This window comes from Canis lupus, chromosome 16, assembly GCF_048164855.1.
Source record: "Canis lupus baileyi chromosome 16, mCanLup2.hap1, whole genome shotgun sequence".
NCBI classification, from domain to species: domain Eukaryota; kingdom Metazoa; phylum Chordata; class Mammalia; order Carnivora; family Canidae; genus Canis; species Canis lupus.
This window is the reverse complement of record NC_132853.1, coordinates 1,141,819-1,163,450: the sequence shown is the minus strand read 5'-3', so window position 1 is coordinate 1,163,450 and position 21,632 is coordinate 1,141,819. Positions and strand designations below refer to the sequence as shown.

At 37.2% G+C, this 21,632-nt stretch overlaps 1 protein-coding gene across 5 annotated transcripts in view; it reads left to right on the top strand.

Moving 5' to 3' along the window:
• Positions 1–21,632, top strand: part of RC3H2 (ring finger and CCCH-type domains 2) — a 61,729-nt gene that overhangs the window by 30,870 nt on the left and 9,227 nt on the right. The window contains exons 10-21 of one of the 5 annotated variants that reach the window (XM_072777801.1): positions 3,349–3,657; positions 7,722–7,936; positions 8,933–9,366; positions 9,964–10,134; positions 12,388–12,534; positions 13,180–13,393; positions 13,838–13,922; positions 14,193–14,274; positions 14,381–14,515; positions 14,980–15,087; positions 15,185–15,314; positions 15,967–21,298. In XM_072777801.1, the coding sequence (XP_072633902.1) occupies positions 3,349–3,657; positions 7,722–7,936; positions 8,933–9,366; positions 9,964–10,134; positions 12,388–12,534; positions 13,180–13,393; positions 13,838–13,922; positions 14,193–14,274; positions 14,381–14,515; positions 14,980–15,087; positions 15,185–15,314; positions 15,967–15,995 (2,059 nt within the window). In that variant the 3' untranslated portion in view covers positions 15,996–21,298. Of the gene's footprint in view, positions 1–3,348; positions 3,658–7,721; positions 7,937–8,932; positions 9,367–9,963; positions 10,135–12,387; positions 12,535–13,179; positions 13,394–13,837; positions 13,923–14,192; positions 14,275–14,380; positions 14,516–14,979; positions 15,088–15,184; positions 15,334–15,966; positions 21,299–21,632 lie in introns of those variants that run through there. The other 4 variants (XM_072777796.1, XM_072777797.1, XM_072777798.1 and 1 more) reach the window with 4 other exon arrangements.

Below are 21,632 nucleotides of genomic sequence, written 5' to 3'. Positions count from 1 at the left end.
ATTTTTATTTATTTATTTTTTAAAGATTGTATTTATTTATTCATAGAGAGAGAGAGAGGCAGAGGGAGAAGCAGGCTCCATGCAGGGAGCCTGATGTGGGACTCGATCCCCGGTCTCCAGGATCACACCCCGGGCTGCAGGCGGCGCTAAACCGCTGTGCCACCGGGGCTGTCCTATATATTTTATAAGTAAGCTCTACGCCCAACATGGGGCTTGAACTCAGGACCCTGAGCAGATCAAGAGTTGCATACTCTACCAACTGAGCCAGCCAGCCAACCTGCAACAATGAGAGTTTAATTTTGTCTTAGGAATGTAACTAGTGTCTGCATGGCTGGAGACTAGTTAAACTACTACAGTGGTTCAGGCACAAGATTGATACCTTGGTGTCCTAGGACTATAGTAGTGGAAATGATGAAAAGTGGTCAGATTTGGGATATATTTCAGAATTGAGGCTGATAGAGCTGATAGATTAAATATGCACTTTAAAAAAAAAAGAAGGGGGATTCCTGGATTGCTCAGCGGTTTAGCGCCTGCCTTTGGCCCAGGGCGTGATCCTGGAGTCCCCACACCGAGTCTGGCATCAGGCTCCTGGCACGGAGTCTGCTTCTCCCTCTGCCTGTCTCTCTCTCTCTCTCTCTCTCTCATATATAAATTTTAAAAATCCAAAAAAAAAAAAAAAATAGAAGAATCAGGAATGACTCCCAAGGTTTGGGACCTGCATAACCAAGTAATGTCTTTTACTGAGATGGAAAATGCTTTTGGGGTGGAAAAATCAGTAATTCTCTTGGCCATATGAAGTTAGAGGCTTATTCTGCATTCATGCAGCAAATATTTATTGGATATCTAATCTATGTACCAGGCACTGTATGATGTGCTGAACATAGAGAGTGAGTAAAAAAGGCAAAAATCCTTGCTCTTGTGGGGCTTACATTGTAGCAGAAAAGATTAACATAAAGCAAATAAATAGAAAGCATAATATCTGATACAGATCCATGCTATCGAAGAAAAATAACACAAGGTATGGGGAAAGAGAACAATTGGGGAAGGGGAGATATTTTAGATAAGTTGTCTGGGAAGACATCTCAGAGGATATGACATATAAGGAGACACCCAAATGAAACAATGGTGCACTAGAACAACAGATCATTGCAGGAGTGAAGTCTTTGCAAAGGCAGATGATGGGCTTAGGACCTGTGGCTCAAGTGGAGAGATGAGGCCCTTGGTAGAACCCAAGTGGCAAGATTAGCCTGAGTTAGGAGCAGGAACTCTTCATCCTATTTTTTGGAGGAGCATGTAGTTACAGATGCAGGAAGGTTCCTAAAATTGGTGGTGAGAGAAGTAATTCTCCTCTGATTTCATCTGTTTTCTCTGTGAAGTGGGAGGCAGTATTATCAGTGGTGGAGGAGCTGTGGAGGCGGAAAGGATGTTCAAGATGGGAAAGTGAACTTAGTAGAGAATTATTATTGCTTGGCCCATTTTAAATAATTGATCATAATTTTGAAGGGAGTCTAGAGAGCATGATGGCATGGTTTTTCTCTACCAACGTTCAGCTGCCTGGTAGCAGGCACAGAATGAGAGAATAAGTGAAGAATCTGATGGTTTTTACCAGGTGAGTTCAACAGGGGGAGTGAGCCAAGGGAGCTGAAGGGGATTCAAAGCTGCATAAGACAGAGAGTGAGCACTTGTGGGAGCTCAAAGATGATTTTAAAATAGGAAGTAATTGGCTTTTTTAAGCTTGAGGTCCAGATCCGTAAGTCCGAGTCTTTAGCTGCCTAGTTGCTAGGAGTCCAATATGTATCCCACTTTGTCACTTGTTTTACTTCCCTTATTTAAGGTTTTACTTCTTAGAACACTTCTCCTTAAAGGTATGCACAATTGAAACTTTGTTTTTTGCCTGCCAGAGTAATCTTAAGGATAGCTGAAATTTGTCCTTTGAGGATGGAAAGCAAGGAGCAGCAGAGTGTTTTGTGCAGGAACCTTTGAGGTGAAGAATAAATAGGTTTCAGAGAGTGTGTTGAGGAAAGAGAAGGCTCCTTCATGCCACCAAACTGCCTTTCTAATATAGTGGTTTGCTGGTACCCTACTCCTCATCAGTGGCTCCCCAGAATCTCTGAGATGACATATGGAGACTGGCCATAACCTATTGTCACTGCATCCTCAGCCAGTCTACTCTGGGGACACCTGTCTTTTACTGACCTCCACATGCCTCTGTCGTGTGTGTGTGTGTGTGGGGGGGGGAGAAGTACAGCATTGTATAATGAGGCTGTTTATAGATACTGAGGGATGAAAAGGGACGCTGTTGTGAAGGCATTGCTCATCACTGCTATTTATATTTATCATATGTTTGTGTATAACAATAGCAGATTAATTTAGGCAAATGTAATTATGACTTCAAATGTGTAGAATTGTCTATTCATGTAACAGTTGATCAGTACTTGAAAGTATTAGAGGAAACATTGATCAGAACCACATTATACTGAAGTTTTTGAATTGTACAAATGGAAACAGATTTTCTTAAATGGACTCCCAAGATCAAATTGCCGTATATATTAGTGTTATATCTGACCACTATAAATAAAATCCTTAAATTAATATCAGAAAAGTCTTTAATCCAAATAGTTTTTACTTTAGGCATAAACTAATCTGAAAAATGGTAATACTAAATTTCTATATTTTGTTATACTGTTTAAGAATGAGTTTTGATTTCATAATTTTTAAAATTTATATAATGCTCTAACAATTTGATAATAGAATTTTGTCAGCTCTTGCATATCTTTTCATTCTGCATTGCTAAATAAATTTGGTATGGTTATTTTCATTTTTATAAAGTGTACTTTATATTCCAGTTATATAAAACTTTCAAAAGGATCTCTTCCCATTCCCGCAAAAGGCGTCTTTGAGTACATGTGTATTTTGCTTGCTATATTAATTACATGCCTACGTGTGTGTCTGTGTATGCCATATATATTTTATTTTTATATACAAATTTTATTTATTTGAGAGAGAGAAAGAGCGTGAGTGTGAGAGAGGGGCAAAAGGAGAGGGAGAAGCAGACTCCCTGCTAAGCAGGGAGCCTGAGAGGGGCTCCATCCTAGGACCCTGTGATCATGACCTGAACTGAAGGCAGATGCTTAACTGACTGAGCCACCCAGATAGCCCTGGCATATTTATTTTCATGTGGCACCTGTCACAGCAGGTTTTAATATAGACTGTAATTGATATTTAGCTGAAGAAACTTTTCTTCATGGCTGTTTCCACTTATTTAAATCTTTTCCCATTGTCTTTTTTTCCCCCTTCAGGGTAAATTTAGTGAAGTATTCACCGATATGTTGATTGTTTTTGAAACAGGTATCGATTAAGGAACAAAAAGATCAATGCAACTGTAAGAACATTTCCTCTTCTAAATAAAGTTGGTGTAAACAACACTGTCACAACCACAGCCGGAAATGTCATTTCTGTCATAGGAAGTACTGAAACAACGGGGAAAATTGTTCCAAGTACAAACGGAATTTCAAATGCAGAAAACAATGTTTCCCAGCTAATCCCACGTAGTACTGACAGTACGTTAAGAGCTCTGGAGACTGTGAAGAAAGTGGGGAAGGTTGGCACTAATGGTCAGAATGCTACTGGGCCTTCTGCAGAGTCTGTCACTGAAAAGTAAGTATTACGTAAAAATTGTTATTGTGAGTTTTTTAAAAATGCCTGAATATTTTTATTTATCCTAAGGAAGAAGAGTTAGTCAGAATTTTTATGCAGAATGCTTCACATAGTAGAAAAAGCCTTAAATACCAAAAAATTTGAGTTGTAGTCCTGGCTGTGCAGTTAAATATAGCTCTATGATCTTAGAAAGTCACTTCAGCTGTGGGTTTTATTTTCCCTGACTATAAACTGAAGAGGTGTACCAGAATTGTTTCTTGTTTTTTTTTCCCCCCCGCACACTTACTTCTTGGAACTTTAGGATTGAGTCCATAGAAGTGCCAGAAAGAAACTAAATAGAAATCTAAGCAAGGTGAGATGCTGAGCCTCCAGCCTCTGCTTCAGTCTGAACAATTCCTCTTTGTACTCTAATGATATGTGGTAGTTAAGAGAGGACTCTTGGGAGTTGAACTCTTTGGGTTCAAATTCAGATTCACTGTTTTCTAGCTGTTTGATCTTAGGCCAGTTAATCTGTCTTCCTCAGTGTACTCATCCATAAAATTGGTACAATGATAGCAACTACTACATATGTTGGTTGTGCGGATTTGTGAATTGTAAGTGCAGTGTGTTTTGAACAGTGCCTGTCAGATAGCACTCAGTAAATACCTGTTGTTGTTGTTATTACCAATATTGTTGGGTTTCAGCATAAGAAAGGGGTTTGGTACTTTAAGAAAAACTTTTACAACTTTCTGACAATCAGAAGGGTTACTTCCACCTCTAAAATCTCATGCTTTGGTTTTGTTTTAGGGTCTTATAATCTGAGTTTTAACGTGTTCAGATTTTGTTGCCCCTAAATAATCTGTCAGTCTGCCTTCTGGAAAATTATATGTAACAAAATATGTAATATAGCTAATTATATGGAATATTAAAGAAACCAACCTATTAGAATTTACAGTTCTGTTAGGGACTGGTTAAAATAAGATTAGACAGATAGGTTGGCACCAGATTATGGAGACCTTGTGTTATATATACGTTTAGAAAATGAGCTTTTGAAGGGTTTTGGCAAAATAATGTGGAACTGTTTTATGACCATACAATGGAATGTATTCAGTCTTAAAAAAGGAGTGAAGTACTAGTATATACTACAATATGATGAACCTTAAAAACTATGTTAAGTGAAACAAGCTAGATACAAAAGCCCATATAAGATAGAATGTCATTTATGTCTGTGTCCAGAATAGGCAAATCCATAGAGATGGAAAGTTGGTGAGTGGTTGCTGGAGGCTGGGGAGTGAATGCTATAGAGATTTCTCTCAGGGCCGATGAAGATGTCTAAGGATTTTTTTCTTTTTTAAAGATTTTATATTTATTTATTCATGAGATGGAGGGTGGGGCATAGACATAGGCAGAGGGAGAAGCAGGCTCCATGCAGGGAGCCCAACTTGGGACTCGATCCTTGGCCTCCAGGATCACACTCCAGGCCGAAGGCGGCGCTAAACCACTGAGCCACCAGGGCTGCCCGGTCTCAGGATTAGATAGTGATGATAGTTGTTGTATAGCCCTGGAAATATACCAGAAATCACTGAATTGTACACCTTCAGTAGGTATATTTATATCTCAGGTTTTTGTTTTGTTTTGTTTTGTTTTTTATATCTCAGTTTTTTAAAATGAAAAACTTAAAAAAATAATCTAAATAAATCATTTATTCAAAAATTATGGATCTTCTACCAGCCAATTGGTGGAAATGTAACAAAAATGAACTAGATAATACTACTCCCTGCTTCTGAGGATCTTACAGTATGGTTTGGGAGGCAGACATAAAGAGATACCATATACTGTATTCTGAGAGGTACTGTAATGGAGTTGTGTTCCAGGTATTATTAGAACACAGAAGAATACATTCTGCAGGGAGTTATTGCAGGAGGCTTCTTAGAGATAAGGTGAGCTCAGGAACACCTGAGCTAGTTCCAAAAATATGGATAGGAAGGACTCCTCAGTACAGTAAGCAGCACAGGCAAAATCACATAGACAGGAGGGGCATGCTGCGGGAGAGCCTAGAATCCTGAAAATCCTGTAGGCTACAGGGGTAGGAATCTAGCTCTGTGACTGGAATTTGACTAGTGGCTAGCATTTTCCTTACATCTGATTTTTACAGATAGCTTGCATGATCTAATGAGGCTGTGAATCTTCTCATGGATTTTGATACCTTTTTGCTGACAAGTCTAAAAATTTGCCTTTTCTCAAAGTACTTATCCAAATTTTATAGTATATAACATTTTGATATGGAAAGACCAGATAACCTATATAAAGCACGATTTATAGTGCCTGGAATGTGCTCGGTAATTGCTCAGTAAGAGTACATTACTGTTATAAGGAAATCCTAATCATTTTTCTTGATGCCTTTATTTAACTGTAAAGAATAAGCATAGTCCTAAAATATCTTTCAACTGTAAGTCAGTGAATTTGTATCTACTATTGTTACCCACAGTTCTTTAGTTATTTCCATTTTACACATAGGAGTAAACATCTGCTAGACTAATCTGCTGTGCTAGGCTTAAAAGCAACCCATACTCCTTATTTATATTCTAGCTTTAAAAGGGCTTCTCTAGTTTGAGAAAAACTCTCTAATCTACTTGGGATGCAACATACTGAGTTCCGCATCATTAACTTGTTTATTTTCTGTAGCCACCATATATCTAAGGTCTGCTAATGTTGTACTTCTTAATAGGACATAAGAAAGCCATGATGAGATCCTCTAACACTGATTGCTTGATGACTCCACAAAGAAAATCCTTTGTTTAAAAAAAATAATAAAGATTGTGTATTTTACACCAATTTAATAAGTAACTATAATTGGCATTTTGCCATTAGTTATTAATTATCTACTGTGTGGCAGAAACTATTTCATTTATTCAACAGATATTTACTGAGTGACTACTGTGTGCCAGGAATTCTAAATACAACAGTTACCAAAACTCTGGAGAGACAGCAGTTAACAAAATGGACAAAAAATGGTACCTGGCTGGCTCAGCTGTTTAGGCATCTAACTTTTTATTTTTGACTCCGGTCTCAATCTCAGGATTGTGAGATTGAGCCTCATACATTCTCTTGGCTGGGTTTGGAGCCTGCTTAAGATTATCTCTCTTCTTCCTTTGCCCCTCACCCCCAAAGGACAAAAATGGCCTTTCTTCAAGGAGTTTACATTTCAGTCCATGTATCTCTTAATAGAACAACCCTTCTTTTACATGTTCATCTTCTTTGTCCCAAAGAATTCTGGTGGACTACAGTTGGCCCTTGAAAACACAGGGGTTGAGGGCATCCAACCCCTGTGCAGTCTGAAGTCTGAGTGTAAGTTTTGACTCCCCAAAAAAATAACTATTAATAGCCTACTGTTGACCAGAAGCCTTACCAATACCATATTGTCAACACAGATTTTGTAGATTATATGTACTATATTACTGTATTCTTGCCATAAAGTTAGAGAAAAGAAAATGTCATTAAGATAACATAAGGAGGGGCTGGCTCAGTTGGGAAAACATGCAAGTCTTGATCTCAGGGTCATGAGTTTGAGCCTCACATTGAGGGTTTACTTTAAAAAAATAACTAAAAAGTATTTTTTAAAAAGAAAGCATAAAATACATTTATAGTACTGTATTCATTGAAAAAATCTGCATATAAGTGAATCTGTACAGTTCAAACTGGCATTGTTCAAGGGTTAGCTATATATTTCTGTTGAGAACTTCTTGAACAATAATCTTTTTAAAAATTTTCTCTAGGAAAAAAAAATTTTTCTCTAGGAAAAAAATCTTTGTTTAAAGAATGAGTAAAAGGGGATTGGAGGGTTACATTGGTACCTGGGATTTGTTTGCATTTCTTTTTGCCTTCACTAGAATATGAGATCTGTTACTATGATTCTGTGACTTAGCAGTGGAAAGTTGGCAGTGAAATTCATTGCCTTATTTGTCACTATGGAAGTTTCTCCTATTAGTGGTTTCACTGTATAATTTTATGAAAAATTCCTACTGAGGAAGAAAACAGTTACAGACAGTGATTTATTCTTTGTTCTTGATAAATTATCTCTCCAGTAAAATTGGCTCTCCACCCAAGACTCCTGTAAGTAATGTAGTGGCTACCTCAGCTGGGCCTTCTAATGTTGGAACAGAGCTGAATTCTGTGCCTCCAAAATCCAGCCCATTTATAACTAGAGTACCAGTATATCCTCAGCATTCTGAAAATATTCAGTATTTTCAAGATCCAAGGACTCAGATACCCTTTGAAGTTCCACAGTACCCACAGACAGGTAAGTAATTTTAGACAATTCTAAGAAAAAAAAGAAACTGTAATATAACATTTCTTATCCTTAGATAAGTGAATCCCTTATCTAGAGTATCTACATTAAGAAATTTTTTTAAAAGATTTTATTTCTTTATTTTGAGAGAGAGAGAAATGAGAGAGAGAATGGGAGAAGCAGACTCAGCACTGAGCAGGGAACCCAGAGTGGGGCTCCATCCTAGGACTTTCGGATTATGACCTGAGCCGAAGAAGACACTTAACTAACCGAGCCACCCAGGTGCCCCGCTACATTAAATTAATTGGGGGCACCTGGGTGGCTCAGTCGGTTAAGTGTCCAGCTTTCGATCTCAGCTCAGGTCTGGATCTCAGGGTCATGAGTTCAAGTCCTGCATTGGGCTCCATGCTGGATATGGAGCCTACTAAAAAAAATAGAAAGAAAAAAGAAGAAAAAAAAATTAATCCTTTGGACTAAGCTTTCTTTCTGCCCTAAAAATCGATTCTACATGCCAGTAGTTTTAAGATTCTCCTTCTTACGCATGAAATATGGGGTCCATGGATGAACTTCAGGGAATTTTGTCTATCCCTTGAAATAATTTGCAGAATATTTGGTTTATATATGCTTCTGTATAATTTTGGCAAGACAATGTACAACTAATATAGATTCTGAAAGGTCTTTAACCTCTGCTCCTCAAAAGTTATGAGTTGGTAATGTAGCTAATTACTTAATCCAAAACCTGTGGCAATAGATGCCCTAGAAGGAAATTTGCCAGCCATCTGTTAATAGTTCTGTCTTGTGTTTTTGAGAAACAGTTTAACAAAATAGTGAACTTTAATGATTTTCATAGAGTAGGATTCTGAAAGTAATTTCTTTCTAAAGCAAGAGTGATTAAAGTTCAAAGCTTACTTTCTTTTCCCACATTAAAGGCTACTTTAGACTTAAACTTTTATAAGATGTTGGATTTTGCTGAGATTACATTAAATATTCCTCTTTCTAATTTTCAAGGATACTACCCACCACCTCCAACGGTACCAGCTGGTGTGGCTCCCTGTGTTCCTCGCTTTGTGAGGTCCAATAATGTTCCAGAGTCCTCCCTCCCACCTGCTTCTATGCCATATGCTGATCATTACAGTACATTTTCCCCTCGAGATCGAATGAATTCTTCTCCTTACCAACCTCCTCCTCCGCAGCCGTATGGACCAGTTCCTCCAGTACCTTCTGGAATGTATGCTCCTGTGTACGACAGCAGGCGCATCTGGCGCCCACCTATGTACCAACGAGATGACATTATTAGAAGCAATTCTTTACCTCCAATGGATGTGATGCACTCGTCTGTTTATCAGACGTCTTTGCGGGAAAGATATAACTCATTAGATGGGTATTATTCAGTGGCTTGTCAGCCACCAAGTGAGCCAAGGACAAGTGTGCCTTTACCAAGGGTAAGTAATGGTGGAAATAGGAGAGTGCTACGGTAGTATAGTGGGTAAGAGCCTGCCGTCAAACTTGTCATACCACCCAGGTATAGGTTTCTGGCTCCTCCACTTATGAATTGTGTGACTTACAGAAGTTACTTGACTTCTCTGTGTCAGGTTTTTCATGTTTAGTGGCAGTAATAGTAGTACCTACCTCATAAGGCTGTTGTGAGGATTAAATTAGAAAAACAAAGCCTTTAGAACTGGACCTGATACATATTAATGCTCAATAAATGTTAATGCTTGGATAGGAAACTGATGGGAAAGTAAAAAGAAATCTCCAAAATACAAAGACAGGGCCTATTTTCAGTATTCCATGTATATAGAAATGACTTCCCTAAACCAGAAAACTGAGTGCTCAGATACTACTTTTAACATCGCTGGATGAAATATTAACCCTTCCATTTAAATGCGTGGAGAACAGGCTAAGGTGACTTCTTTACTGTTTTTTTTTTTTTTTTTGTCCCCACAATAATGAACTGTTTACATTATTTCCACAGAGCATAGTTAAATTTATTTACTGCTCCCTAGATGATTAAGATTGTTTCTTTTATCCCCCCTTAGGAACCTTGTGGTCATTTGAAGACCAGTTGCGAGGAGCAGATAAGAAGAAAGCCAGAGCAGTGGGCACAGTACCACACTCAGAAAACACCTCTTGTCTCTTCAACTCTTCCTGTGGCAACACAGTCGCCAACACCACCTTCTCCTCTATTCAGTGTAGACTTTCGCACTGATGTAAGAAAGGTCTTAATCACTTGATGTTGCAAGGACAGGTCAGACACCTGACCTCAGAATACTCCTTCAAACCAGGCTTAGCTATGTGGGCTGTTTTGCAGTGATTTGGTATACAGTCGAGTCAGTCTGCTTTGTTCTTTGAACACTGAGCATGTAATGAGCACTACAGTTAGGCATTGTAAGACTCTGAAGACCATGAAGTCAGTCTTTTTCCCACCAAGAATTGAAAATCTTTCCAGCAGTGTAGTTCTCATTGTTTTTTTGATTTTAATTAATCAGATTTATATCTACCATTTATTGAGCACCTACTTGTGCCAGGCACTGTACTAAGTATTTACATAATGTTATTTTATTTAATTCTCACAAAAATCTTAGGGGGCAGGTATTAGGTCTGTATTTTTTTTAGGAATCCTACTCAGAGAAATTAAGTAATTTGCCCAAGAAGTAAATTCAGCCTGTAAGTAGCTGAGATTTGAATCTTGGTCTAGCAGAGGCATCTCTTCCCTACTTTTTACAAGTGGTGCAGAAATGCCTACTGTTTTATTTGTGCAGTTTTACATCACTGTTAATGGTTGTTCTTGTTACAAAACAAGTTTTTGTACCAGGATCATTTCAGGGTGCCCTTTTTCAGTATTTTTATATGTTGAACAAAACATTATTATTTTTTAAATACCTCTAGCTTGGTTTATTTTCTATTCCTACAGGCTCTAATAGGAAAAAAAAAAAACTTTTTAAAATCTTGTAATGAAAAATTTAAAACACATACAAAAGTAGACCCGGTAGTATAATAAACCCCCTGTCCCCTCATCCCCAATTATCTACTTAGTCTTGTTTCATTTGTACCCTCTCTTCCCTCTGGATTAATTTGAAGTAATCCTAGACATCATATTTTTTCATCCATAAATATTTCAATAAACCATTGAATTTTTTAACTAAATCCAAATTTCTCATCAAACTTAGACTTCTTTAGGGCTCCTGGGTGGCTTGGTTGGTTAAACGGTGGCTTTTGGCTCAGGTCATGATGTCAGGGTCCTGGGGTCAAGCCTCTCGTTGGGCTCCCTGCTCAGTGAGGAGTCAGCTTCTCCCTTTGTCCTTCCCCCTACTCATTCTCTCAACTAAATTTAAAAGAAAAAAAAATTTTTTTTTTAACTTAGACTTCTTCAAAGCAGCTAAATATCTTAACAACAGAGTAATAGAGTTGCCACTTGCTTGATACAAAGATGCATTTACTATTTTTTTTTCATTCTGTGCTTTAAGAAATTAGTATTTCCCTGGGGAGCCTGGTTGGCTCAGTGCATAGAGCATACAACTCTTGATCTTGGAGTTATGAGTTCAAGCCCCACATTGGTATAGAGATTACTTTAAAAAAAAATTTTTTTTTTCCTGACACTCAGTTCTGCCATTTGCTAGTAATATGACTTTGGTTAAGTAATTTAATCTTTTTGACCTTGGCTTTCTATATCTGTACAATCATTAAACTAGATTTAATGATTATTAAACTTTAATATTCTGATCCAGTAATAATTTTCACAGTCCCTTTAAAATTTGTCCAATTTTTTTCTTCTAGTTCAAGAGAGCTGCTTTTGAGTTTTTTTTTTTTTTTAATTCTACATGGTTTATCAGTTATACTCCCATATTTACATGTTGGTATTTTTTCAGGAGAATTATAAACCTCAGTACCGACTGTGGTGTGTGTATGTGGTGTTTTTTTGTTTTTTTGGTTTTTTTTTGGAGTACCTCATTCATGTTAGAGATGTTAGAGGCATGCTGTAAGTATTTATTGATTGGTTTTGATAGTATCAGGTTTCTTATGAGTACTTGAAAGGACAAAAAGAAATCATTCTATTTTCTAGGGATCCCTGGGTGGCGCAGTGGTTTAGTGCCTGCCTTTGGCCCAGGGCGGGATCCTGGAGACCCGGGATCGAATCCCATATTGGGCTCCCAGTGCATGGAGCCTGCTTCTCCCTCTGCCTGTGTCTCTGCCTCTCTCTCTCTGTGTGTGTGTGTGACTATCATAAAAAAAAAATTAAAATTAAAATAAAAAAAATTTTCTATTAATAATGTAAACCCAAATAGTAATGTAATAAACCCAAAAAATACTTATGATGATTATTTTTATTAATTACTGAAGATTTAGTTGTTCTCTATGAAGTCCTGTATATTCTATAGTTGTTACTTTGTATTAGTTACAAATTTGTAAGTTTAAGATTTGTACTAATTGGCTTTGCTATTTTTTTGTTTTGTTTTTATCAGTTCTCTGAGAGTGTGAGTGGTACAAAATTTGAAGAAGATCATCTTTCTCATTATTCTCCCTGGTCTTGTGGCACCATAGGCTCCTGTATAAATGCCATCGATTCAGAGCCCAGAGATGTAATTGCTAATTCAAATGCTGTATTAATGGTATGATTTAGGGGGGCAGGGGGATATCATGCATATTGACTCAAGTTTTAGAGTGATTCAATGCTTTCTTTTCACACTGTTGCTATATAAGTCCTCTGTAAAGCAGCAGAGTTATATTTAAGTTTGAAATAAATTGCATTTGATGTTTAAATTATTTGAGCATAGAGTGAAATAAGTCAATCGGAAAAGGACAAACATATGGTCTCATTCATTTGGGGAATATAAAAATTAGTGAAAGGGAATAAAGGGAAAGGAGAGAAAATGAGTGAACATATCAGTGAGGGTGACAAAACATGAGAGACACCTAACTCTGGGAAATGAACAAGGGGTAGTGGAAGGGGAAGTGGGCAGGGGGTTGGGGTGACTGGGTGATGGGCACTGAGGGGGCACTTGGCAGGATTAGCACTGGGTGTTAGGCTATATGTTGGCAAATTGAACTCCAATAAAAAAATTTAAATTATTTGAGCATAGTTCAGTAGTTTAAAATAGATGTTGGTTTAGGTGTTGGATTACCGTTGAGACCTATAGATAGAGTTAAATTTATCAGAAAACTTAATTACATGTCTTTTGAAAGCATCTATCTGTATATTACTAGCTGAGGTAATAGCTGACAATCCCTTTATTGATTTTCTTTGGTTTATGCAGGATCTGGACAGTGGAGATGTTAAGAGAAGAGTGCATTTATTTGAAACTCAGAGAAGGACAAAAGAAGAAGACCCAATAATTCCATTTAGTGATGGACCTATCATCTCAAAATGGGGTGCAATTTCCAGATCTTCACGTACAGGTTACCATACCACGGATCCTGTCCAGGCCACTGCTTCCCAAGGAAGTGCCACTAAGCCTATCAGTGTATCAGGTAATTCTGCTTACTAATACCTCATCTGATATGTCCTACCACTGTCTGCTTTTTGTTTTTTTTTTTTTTTTTAAGATTTTATTTATTGATTCACAAGAGACGCACAGGGGCAGAGATATCGGCAGAGGGATAAGCAGGCTCCCCATGGGGAGCCCGATGCGGAACTTAATCCCAAGACCCTGGGATCATGCCCTGAGCCAAATGCAGACCCTCAACTGCTGAGCCACCCAGGCATCCTTAACACTGTGCTTTTTAATCCTCATTTTGTGAGGTACAGAATATTTACCTCCATTTAACAACCACAGGAAGCTCCGAATTAAATGGCTTAGCTAGGAGAGCATGGCTGATTGGATAAAGATAGGGATCTTTTCTTAAAAGTATATGTTCACATTTATATACTGATTTTTCACTTTTCTGATCATTATTTTTTCTGCATGTCTGTAGATTATGTTCCTTATGTCAATGCTGTTGATTCAAGGTGGAGTGCATATGGTAACGAGGCCACATCATCAGCACACTATATTGAACGGTAATGTTACTCTTAATTCTCTTGGATTCTCTATTCTCAGACTTGTATGTATCCTCAGAGTATAGATCCTACCCCCCTGTTATTTGTGAAGTATGTTTTGATGATTTTAGCTATATAACAGATTTCTGGAAAAAAAAATTACCTTTGGAATGATGACTGAAATTTACAGGGTTGATCCATTACAGAAAACATGTATGGTGTGTGGCCATTAATGCTTCAGTTACTTCATCGATTTCACTTTTATAACTGTAAACCTGTTTCTCTTTAAAGGGACAGATTCATTGTTACCGATATATCTGGTCATCGAAAGCATTCCAGTACTGGAGACCTCTTGAGCATTGAACTTCAGCAGGTAGACTGTTGCTCAGCTTTGAAAGCTTAAAAAATAAAATGACAGTTGAAGCTGTGGTTGGAAGCTAACTTTCGTTTTGTTTTGTTTTGTTTTGTTTTTCCTATAGGCCAAGAGTAACTCATTGCTTCTTCAAAGGGAGGCCAATGCTCTGGCCATGCAGCAGAAGTGGAATTCCCTGGATGAAGGCCGTCACCTTTCCTTAAATCTTCTAAGCAAAGAAATTGAACTGAGAAATGGAGAGGTAAAGAAACAACCTCCCAGCTTCATGCTTAATGCATTTGATGTTTGCGATTATGTTGGTTTATGCCACTACTTAGTGCATGTAAGTGTGCCTTTTTCTAGTGGATGATTGCTTTTAAAACTCAGGATAGAGGGCAGCCCCGATGGCCCAGCAGTTTGGCCTCGCCTTTGGCCTGGGGTATGGTCCTGGAGACCCGGGATCGAGTCCTGCATTGGGCTCCCTGCGTGGAGCCTGCTTATCCCTCTGCCCGTGTCTCTGCCTCTCTCTCTTTCTCTGTGTCTGTCATGAATGAATGAATGAATGAATAAATAAATCAACCAACCAACCAACCTACCTCAGGATAGAAATAACATTGTAGTACCAGATTTCTTATATAATTATTTCAATCTTTGGGCTTCCCAGTTTCATCTAAATGGGAAGCCCCAGCTTCCACAGGTATAAATTAGCATTTTTCTTAATTACAGAGTGATTACACAGAAGATGCAAGCGATACTAAGCCTGATAGGGATATTGAGTTAGAGCTTTCGGCACTTGATACTGATGAACCTGATGGACAAGGGGAACAAATTGAAGTAAGTACCACAATTAGATATTTAGGAGGCTTTCTTCCGTTGGAAATTAAAGTATAAAATACTTTCATAGTGAAAGATCAACATTTTATTTTCGTAGGAGATCCTGGACATACAGCTTGGTATCAGTTCTCAAAATGATCAGTTGCTGAATGGAACAGCAGTGGAAAATGGGCACCCAGTCCAGCAGCACCAAAAGGAGCCGCTGGAGCAGAAGAGACAGAGTTTAGGTGAAGACCATGTGATTCTGTGAGTGTTAGACAGATAATTCTTAACCAGTGGACATAGGCTGTGAATATTTAAAGAGAAATAGATGCAGTGTCCAGTGCGTTTTTGGCTTTATTCTGTGAGGGGAAGACCCTGTGTAATAGGACAATAATTAGGTCAGTCTGGATTTGTAGGAGAGAAGAGGGAAATTTGAACGAACAGAGTAGCCCATTTAAGTTGCCTGAAACTTGCTTTTTGTTGGGATAAAAGTTTGTCCTCATGCTCCAGCATCAAGTTATACTTCCTCAGTCTGGTAGGCTGACTTCTAGATGGCACAATGGAGAATTAAGACGAGATGTAGGGTTTCCCTTTTTAAAAATCATATTAAGGTATTCTTGGATTTAATATTGCCATTTTATATAATTACTGTCAAAAATATGGGTTACGCTTGAAGTTGATAGTTTGTTGGCCTTAATCAATATTTTAATATTTTTAATATTTTTGGAAAATGGGACTTTTTTTTAGTGAACGCTGATACTTTTTAGTGATAAAGACATGTCTTTGTGAGGGGCTCTTCAGGTTTGTTACGACTTGTATTAATTAAGCGTATATGGTTATTCTTTAAAGTTTTCACTTAAAGCTAATTTGTTTTCAACGTCATTTATTTTCTCCCAGGGAGGAGCAAAAAACAATTCTGCCGGTAACTTCTTGCTTTAGCCAGCCACTCCCAGTGTCCATTGGCAATGCAAGTTATCTCCCCATCACCACATCCGTCAGTGTTGGCAACCTCATTCTGAAAACTCATGTTATGTCTGAAGATAAAAACGACTTTTTAAAACCTGTTGCAAATGGGAAGATGGTTAACAGCTGAAAGGAGGTTCATCCTTCAAATTTGTGACCATACCATGGAAGCATTTACACTAGCTTTTTATATATATAATATATATTATATAATGTATATTTTTTTTAAAAAAGATATTACTGGGGGCATCCATTTCCTGTGGACTCTTTGATACTTCAAGCCCTCTTGCATTAGCATTATGAAAAAAAAAGAAAATTTACTTTACTAGGGTAACACGTTCACTTTCCAGAGGTGATTGGAATTTGGACATTTAACTTAAGCTTCAAGCAGCTTTTTATGAGTTTGTAGCAATCCGGTGCAGTAACTGAGCCATTTCCTATTTTAAATGGCTTCTATAGAAAATTAACAACTCAGTTATTAAACTAGCAGGATCCTACAATGATACATCTAGTGAAAGTAGACTTTAATTAACTTATTTATTTCTATTTTTATGTTTTGCTGAGAGAAATTTCCATCTCATTCCAGCTGCTTTATTTATCTTTTTCATGGAACTTTGCATGGATTTTTAAAATTTTTTCTTTCTTTTCCCTTTTTTTCTTTTTTTTCCTTTTTCTTTCTTTCTCTCTTTTTTTTTTTTTTTTTTTTACCTTGAAGAGTGGAGTTAGACGTTCTTACCATAGAATTTTACAGGGTTATATACTAGCTTTCTTTACTGCATTATATGTAGGAGTGTGGTGCAGTGCTTTTATCTGTAGCATTGAAATTTTTTTAGTTTTCCATTTTTCAAGAATAGTTTCTGCTTTGTTAATATTTATACACAGGCTACTTGTTGAAGTAAGTAATTAAATATATAACCAAGTGCCTAAGTCTTTCAGCTGATGTACTAGATATTAAATTCTCCTAAGTTATGCAGAATCGTTTTTAAAATTTTGATAAATTATGCACTAATGTAATGGCAGTTTTTTAAAATGCAGATTTAAGCCTGTACGTTATTGAATCTGATGACTTGGCAAAAGAATCAGGTGCTTTCAGCTTTCTTGAGAAAACCCTGTATGTAGTGTTTGCACTGACTAACAAGATGGTATTGCTGGGTTGTGTTTTCTTTTTTTTTAACTAATTAATTTGGATGTTCATTGCAATATCTTGGTTAAATATTGTTTGTTGTTACTTCACGTTGGGGTTTAATTTTCCTTGTTTTCTGACTGTTAGGTTGATAAGACTATGAACCATGTAATAATAGGACATTGGCTAACCTTTATTCATACTTAAAAACACGAATAATTTCTGCCCTGCTAAATGTGACTGAAAAGTGGACCTGGCATCTGGAAGTATGCAGTATGTTCAACCATCCATGCCCCAGATTTGTGGGAGGTATTTTACTGAAACCTAAATTTCAGTCAACATTTGGAAACAAAAGCCGGGCATTCCTTCCTGGTGATCTTACCTATAGTTTGTCTCTTTGTTTTCCCTCGGTTTCTTTGAGATTAGTTTGACTTTTATTATTATTTTTTTAATTAACTTCTGTGAAGTTGTTTACTCTGAAAATTGTACTGGAATATTTTAAGCCAAGCTGATCTTTCACCAGGTGTACTGTATGTAAGGGCTTTTCCTGCTAGCAAGATGCTTAAACAGGATCATGTTATTGGTCGTCTGAGCTATTTAGTTGTTTTACAAAACCACAGCATTGTATCAGATAAGATTTTGATAAAAAGTTTTGTGCACATTTCCAGGGGTGGGAGGGTTGACATTTCCCTGAAATTTCTTGATCAGAATGAGTAAATACTGGTGTTTGATACCTGTCTTAATGAACATGCTCATAAGGTGACTGATAAGTTGTAAATATACCTGAGAAACAAAGGGGGTAGTTTTGATATTCTGGTGTCAGTATGGAAGATCTTACACATTTATTTAATATTCAAATGTATGAAGATGTTTGTAGCATAACAGCACAGTAGCTTTGACTTTGTTTCCTTGGGTTAGTACTGTACCTTTATGCCATGGCCAGTGCTCCCTATCCCTACAAAGACATTTTATTTATTTCATTCTGTAACCTGAAATGAATAGGAACAAGAGTTTTAAACCATGTTACATTAACTTATTTCTGACATTATAAATTAGCCTAGGATATTACAGGAACATGATTGTTATATAATTTATATCAGAACCCTTCTATAAATATGTGCTTATTACATTTAAAATGCTTCCAATGTACTTTATTTACTGTTTGTATTTCCAAAAAAGGGTATGCAAACTAGTATGTCTATTTCATGGATATTTAAATAGTGAGATCTTCCATGTTGAAGGTAATGTATTTTTTTTTAAGATTTTAAAATTACTATTTTGTTACAAAATAGAGACCTATTAACAGTTTGAGAGCTCCTTATGTGCCCTCAGGGAAAGAACCCTCTGTGCAACAGAACTACGCAAAACATCTTCAGCACGTTCTGAGGGTGAATATATACTACATAAATTGATCTTGTGTATTTAACCTTATCTTTTTAATTTTAAAACTGAAATTTTGAAACTTGGTTGTGCTCTGCTGGAGGGGTTTGGGATAAACTGCTTAGGTGTTTGCCTACTTGTCCAGTGAAATTACATTTGCATCAGTGTATGTATATACCTGCCAACCTTACTGGTATGTCTCAGAACATTTATATTAAAATAATGCTTGTCTTGCAGCAGGTGATCCCATAAAACAATAACTCCCTGTTCTTAAAAACTTACTCTTGTTCTCACTAACAACATAGGAATTGTTTTTGTGTTGGGATTTTTCTGTATTGCATCCTTTATGTGTAGTGACCATCTTCTGTTTCTCTTGGTGGGTTTCATGTGAAGGAAAGACATTGGTTCTCTGCCACTTCAGAAGAAAGAGCAGTTTTTCTGATCCTTCTTCAGAAAGTTAACTCCCTGATGTCATGGAGGAAAAAAATTATAAATCAGATCGAGGATGTGACTTTTTAAAATTGGGTACATTCCCCATCATTTGACCCTTTTACCAACATGTTGTGATGTATGTATGTTTGAAATCAGTACAAAAGACAATAGGAGAGGAAAGGTGTGATGTTGGTAATTAAACTGCATATGGTGCCTGTGGTGTAATTATGAAAAAGTCGTCTAATGTCTGGAAAGTGGGAAAATGGTAGGGCGTTTGTTTTACTTTTTGTGGTTTTGTTTTTCCATTTCTAAATCCCACTCTGAAGGCTGTATGCCTTGTTCAGATTCTGTGAATAGAGCCTCAGTAGTTTTCCTTTGTTAGCGTCAGTACATTTTCTAAAACCTGAGAAAGTGACGTATGTATTCCACCTTACCTGAGCAGAGCAGATTCCCTTGCCTTTCCTGCCATGACTTCCTTTCAGTAGCGTCTGGTAAGCCAGTGTCATGCATGAAGTTGGTGCATCATAGTTTTCAAGAGAAGGTAGTGCTTCACTGGGTCGGTGGCACTGATTTTTTTTTTCCTAGTAATTTACTCTCACAAGACAATAGTAAGAGAAACCTCCCCTTCTGTACGAGAACTGAAATATACCATTTATATGGATCTAGTCATTTTCACTCAAATTTCGAGTTGATTCTAAGTATATAAAGCACATCCCAATTTTATATGCTGCCTTGAGAAAATTATAGGATGCACAGCATACTCTAGGAATTTAAAATGGGATCATTTAAACATTTGAAAACATTGTTTTAAAACCCATCTAGCTAACTCTTGCATTTTTGATGTTAAAGCCCATGTTGTCTCATTGATAGGGGTGGAATTGTAATGATCAGATTCAGTATGTGATATCAACTTTGAATCTGAATATTTCTTCCCTACCTTCTTCATGTAGTCTTCTGAGCAGACTGTCACCAGTATTGGTAACTGAGTAGTTAAAGGGAAAGGTTGCATTGCAACTATGTATTAGTTTCCTGGAAGAACTTTTCTTGTGTTTTAGTGATGAAGAGTGTCCATGGGATCACTTACTGTAACTCCTTCACAAGAACCCCTTCTGCAAGCAGAACACAAATGAACATGCTCCAGGAGTATCCCATTTTCTGGATAAATTGAAAACATTTGCTAGTTACTCCTTTATACTAGCAGTTTCTTTGTATCCCTTTGCTGGCAAGGGAATACAGGGAGTCAAGGCCACTGATCAGAACACCCCACATTTGAGTGGAGTCTTATTTCTACTCCAAGAGCAGTTATTCCCCCAATTCCAAAACTGGCATTTTTTTTCTTTTTTTAAATAAAAATTTAAAAATATCCTCAAACCAGTGGAACATAGACACTGGCTGCACTTAGTACTGCCAAAAGCCAAGGTCATTTGCATATATTCCATCTATCTGTCGAGAATTAGGCCTCACTTTATAACCCAAGGCATGGAAGTGCATGCATTCTCTTAGCTGGGCAAACAATTAACTGTAGTTGTGATACAACACATGTGGCTTTTATTTGTACTGCACATATCCACTGTACAGCCACTTGGGAGTATCGTGGTTAGCTTGCAGCAACTGCTGTCTGCATTTAATACTGTTTATTGCATATTCTTTTCCCTGGAAGTGAAAGAGAGATGTTTTTCTTGTTGCATTGATTACATTTTATAAATTTGCTTAGCTGGAAAGTTTGGGAAAAGAGGCCTGTTTGTCAATTGTACAACCGATTGTGAAGCTCTAGTGTGAATATTTTTACGTCTGTATTAGACATTTTCTTTGCAAATCTATTGTTCGATTGAAATGTAAATGAAATTAAAGATGGTGTACACCCATCATGTAAAAAGCAGGCACCATCTCTAAGATGGATTTAATGCTCATTTTTAAGGCATATACTCAGCTTCTATTTAAAACTATAATTTAAAATAATTCTGTACAATGAAATGGGGAATATATATGGGAATAAATTCTATTCCATTTATTTCAATTTGAATTTCCAAATTGTAATGTTTCCCTTTGTGCTATAGGAATAGGGTTAAATGGGGGAAGGCTAGGATTTATAAGGCCTGTATATGGGGGGAGGGCAGAGATGGAACAATGAGGGTTGTGATGATAGTGAATAGCAAAGAGTGAATTCTGTGTGTTTTTGCTGTAGCACTGAAGTGAAGAGATATTAGCTTTGGCTGTTCACAGAATAGAGCATCATGATTTTCAGTGTTTGAGAGAAAATTGATGGAAAAAGTTTGCAGTACTTGACATGTATTTGCATGCACAAAATAAAATTATTTGTCCACCTTAAAAGTTGTTTTAGTGTCAATATTAAGTTCATGGTGCATTTTAGTTATATTGATATCCTTGGTATACTTTTTTGGCTCTATTAAGCTACCAGGATACTCCTTGCGATTTAATCACCTGCTTCAGGGCATCTGGCTGGCTTCGTTGGTAGAGCATGGGACTCTTGATCTTGGTTGTGAGTTCAAGCCCCATATGGGGGGTAGATTGTACTAAGAATCTTTTTTTTTTTTTTTTTTAAGATTTTATCTATTCATGAGAGAAAGAGAGAGAGAGGCAGAGACACAGGGAGAGGGAGAAGCAGGCTCCATGCAGGGAGCCCGATGTGGGACTCTATCCTAGG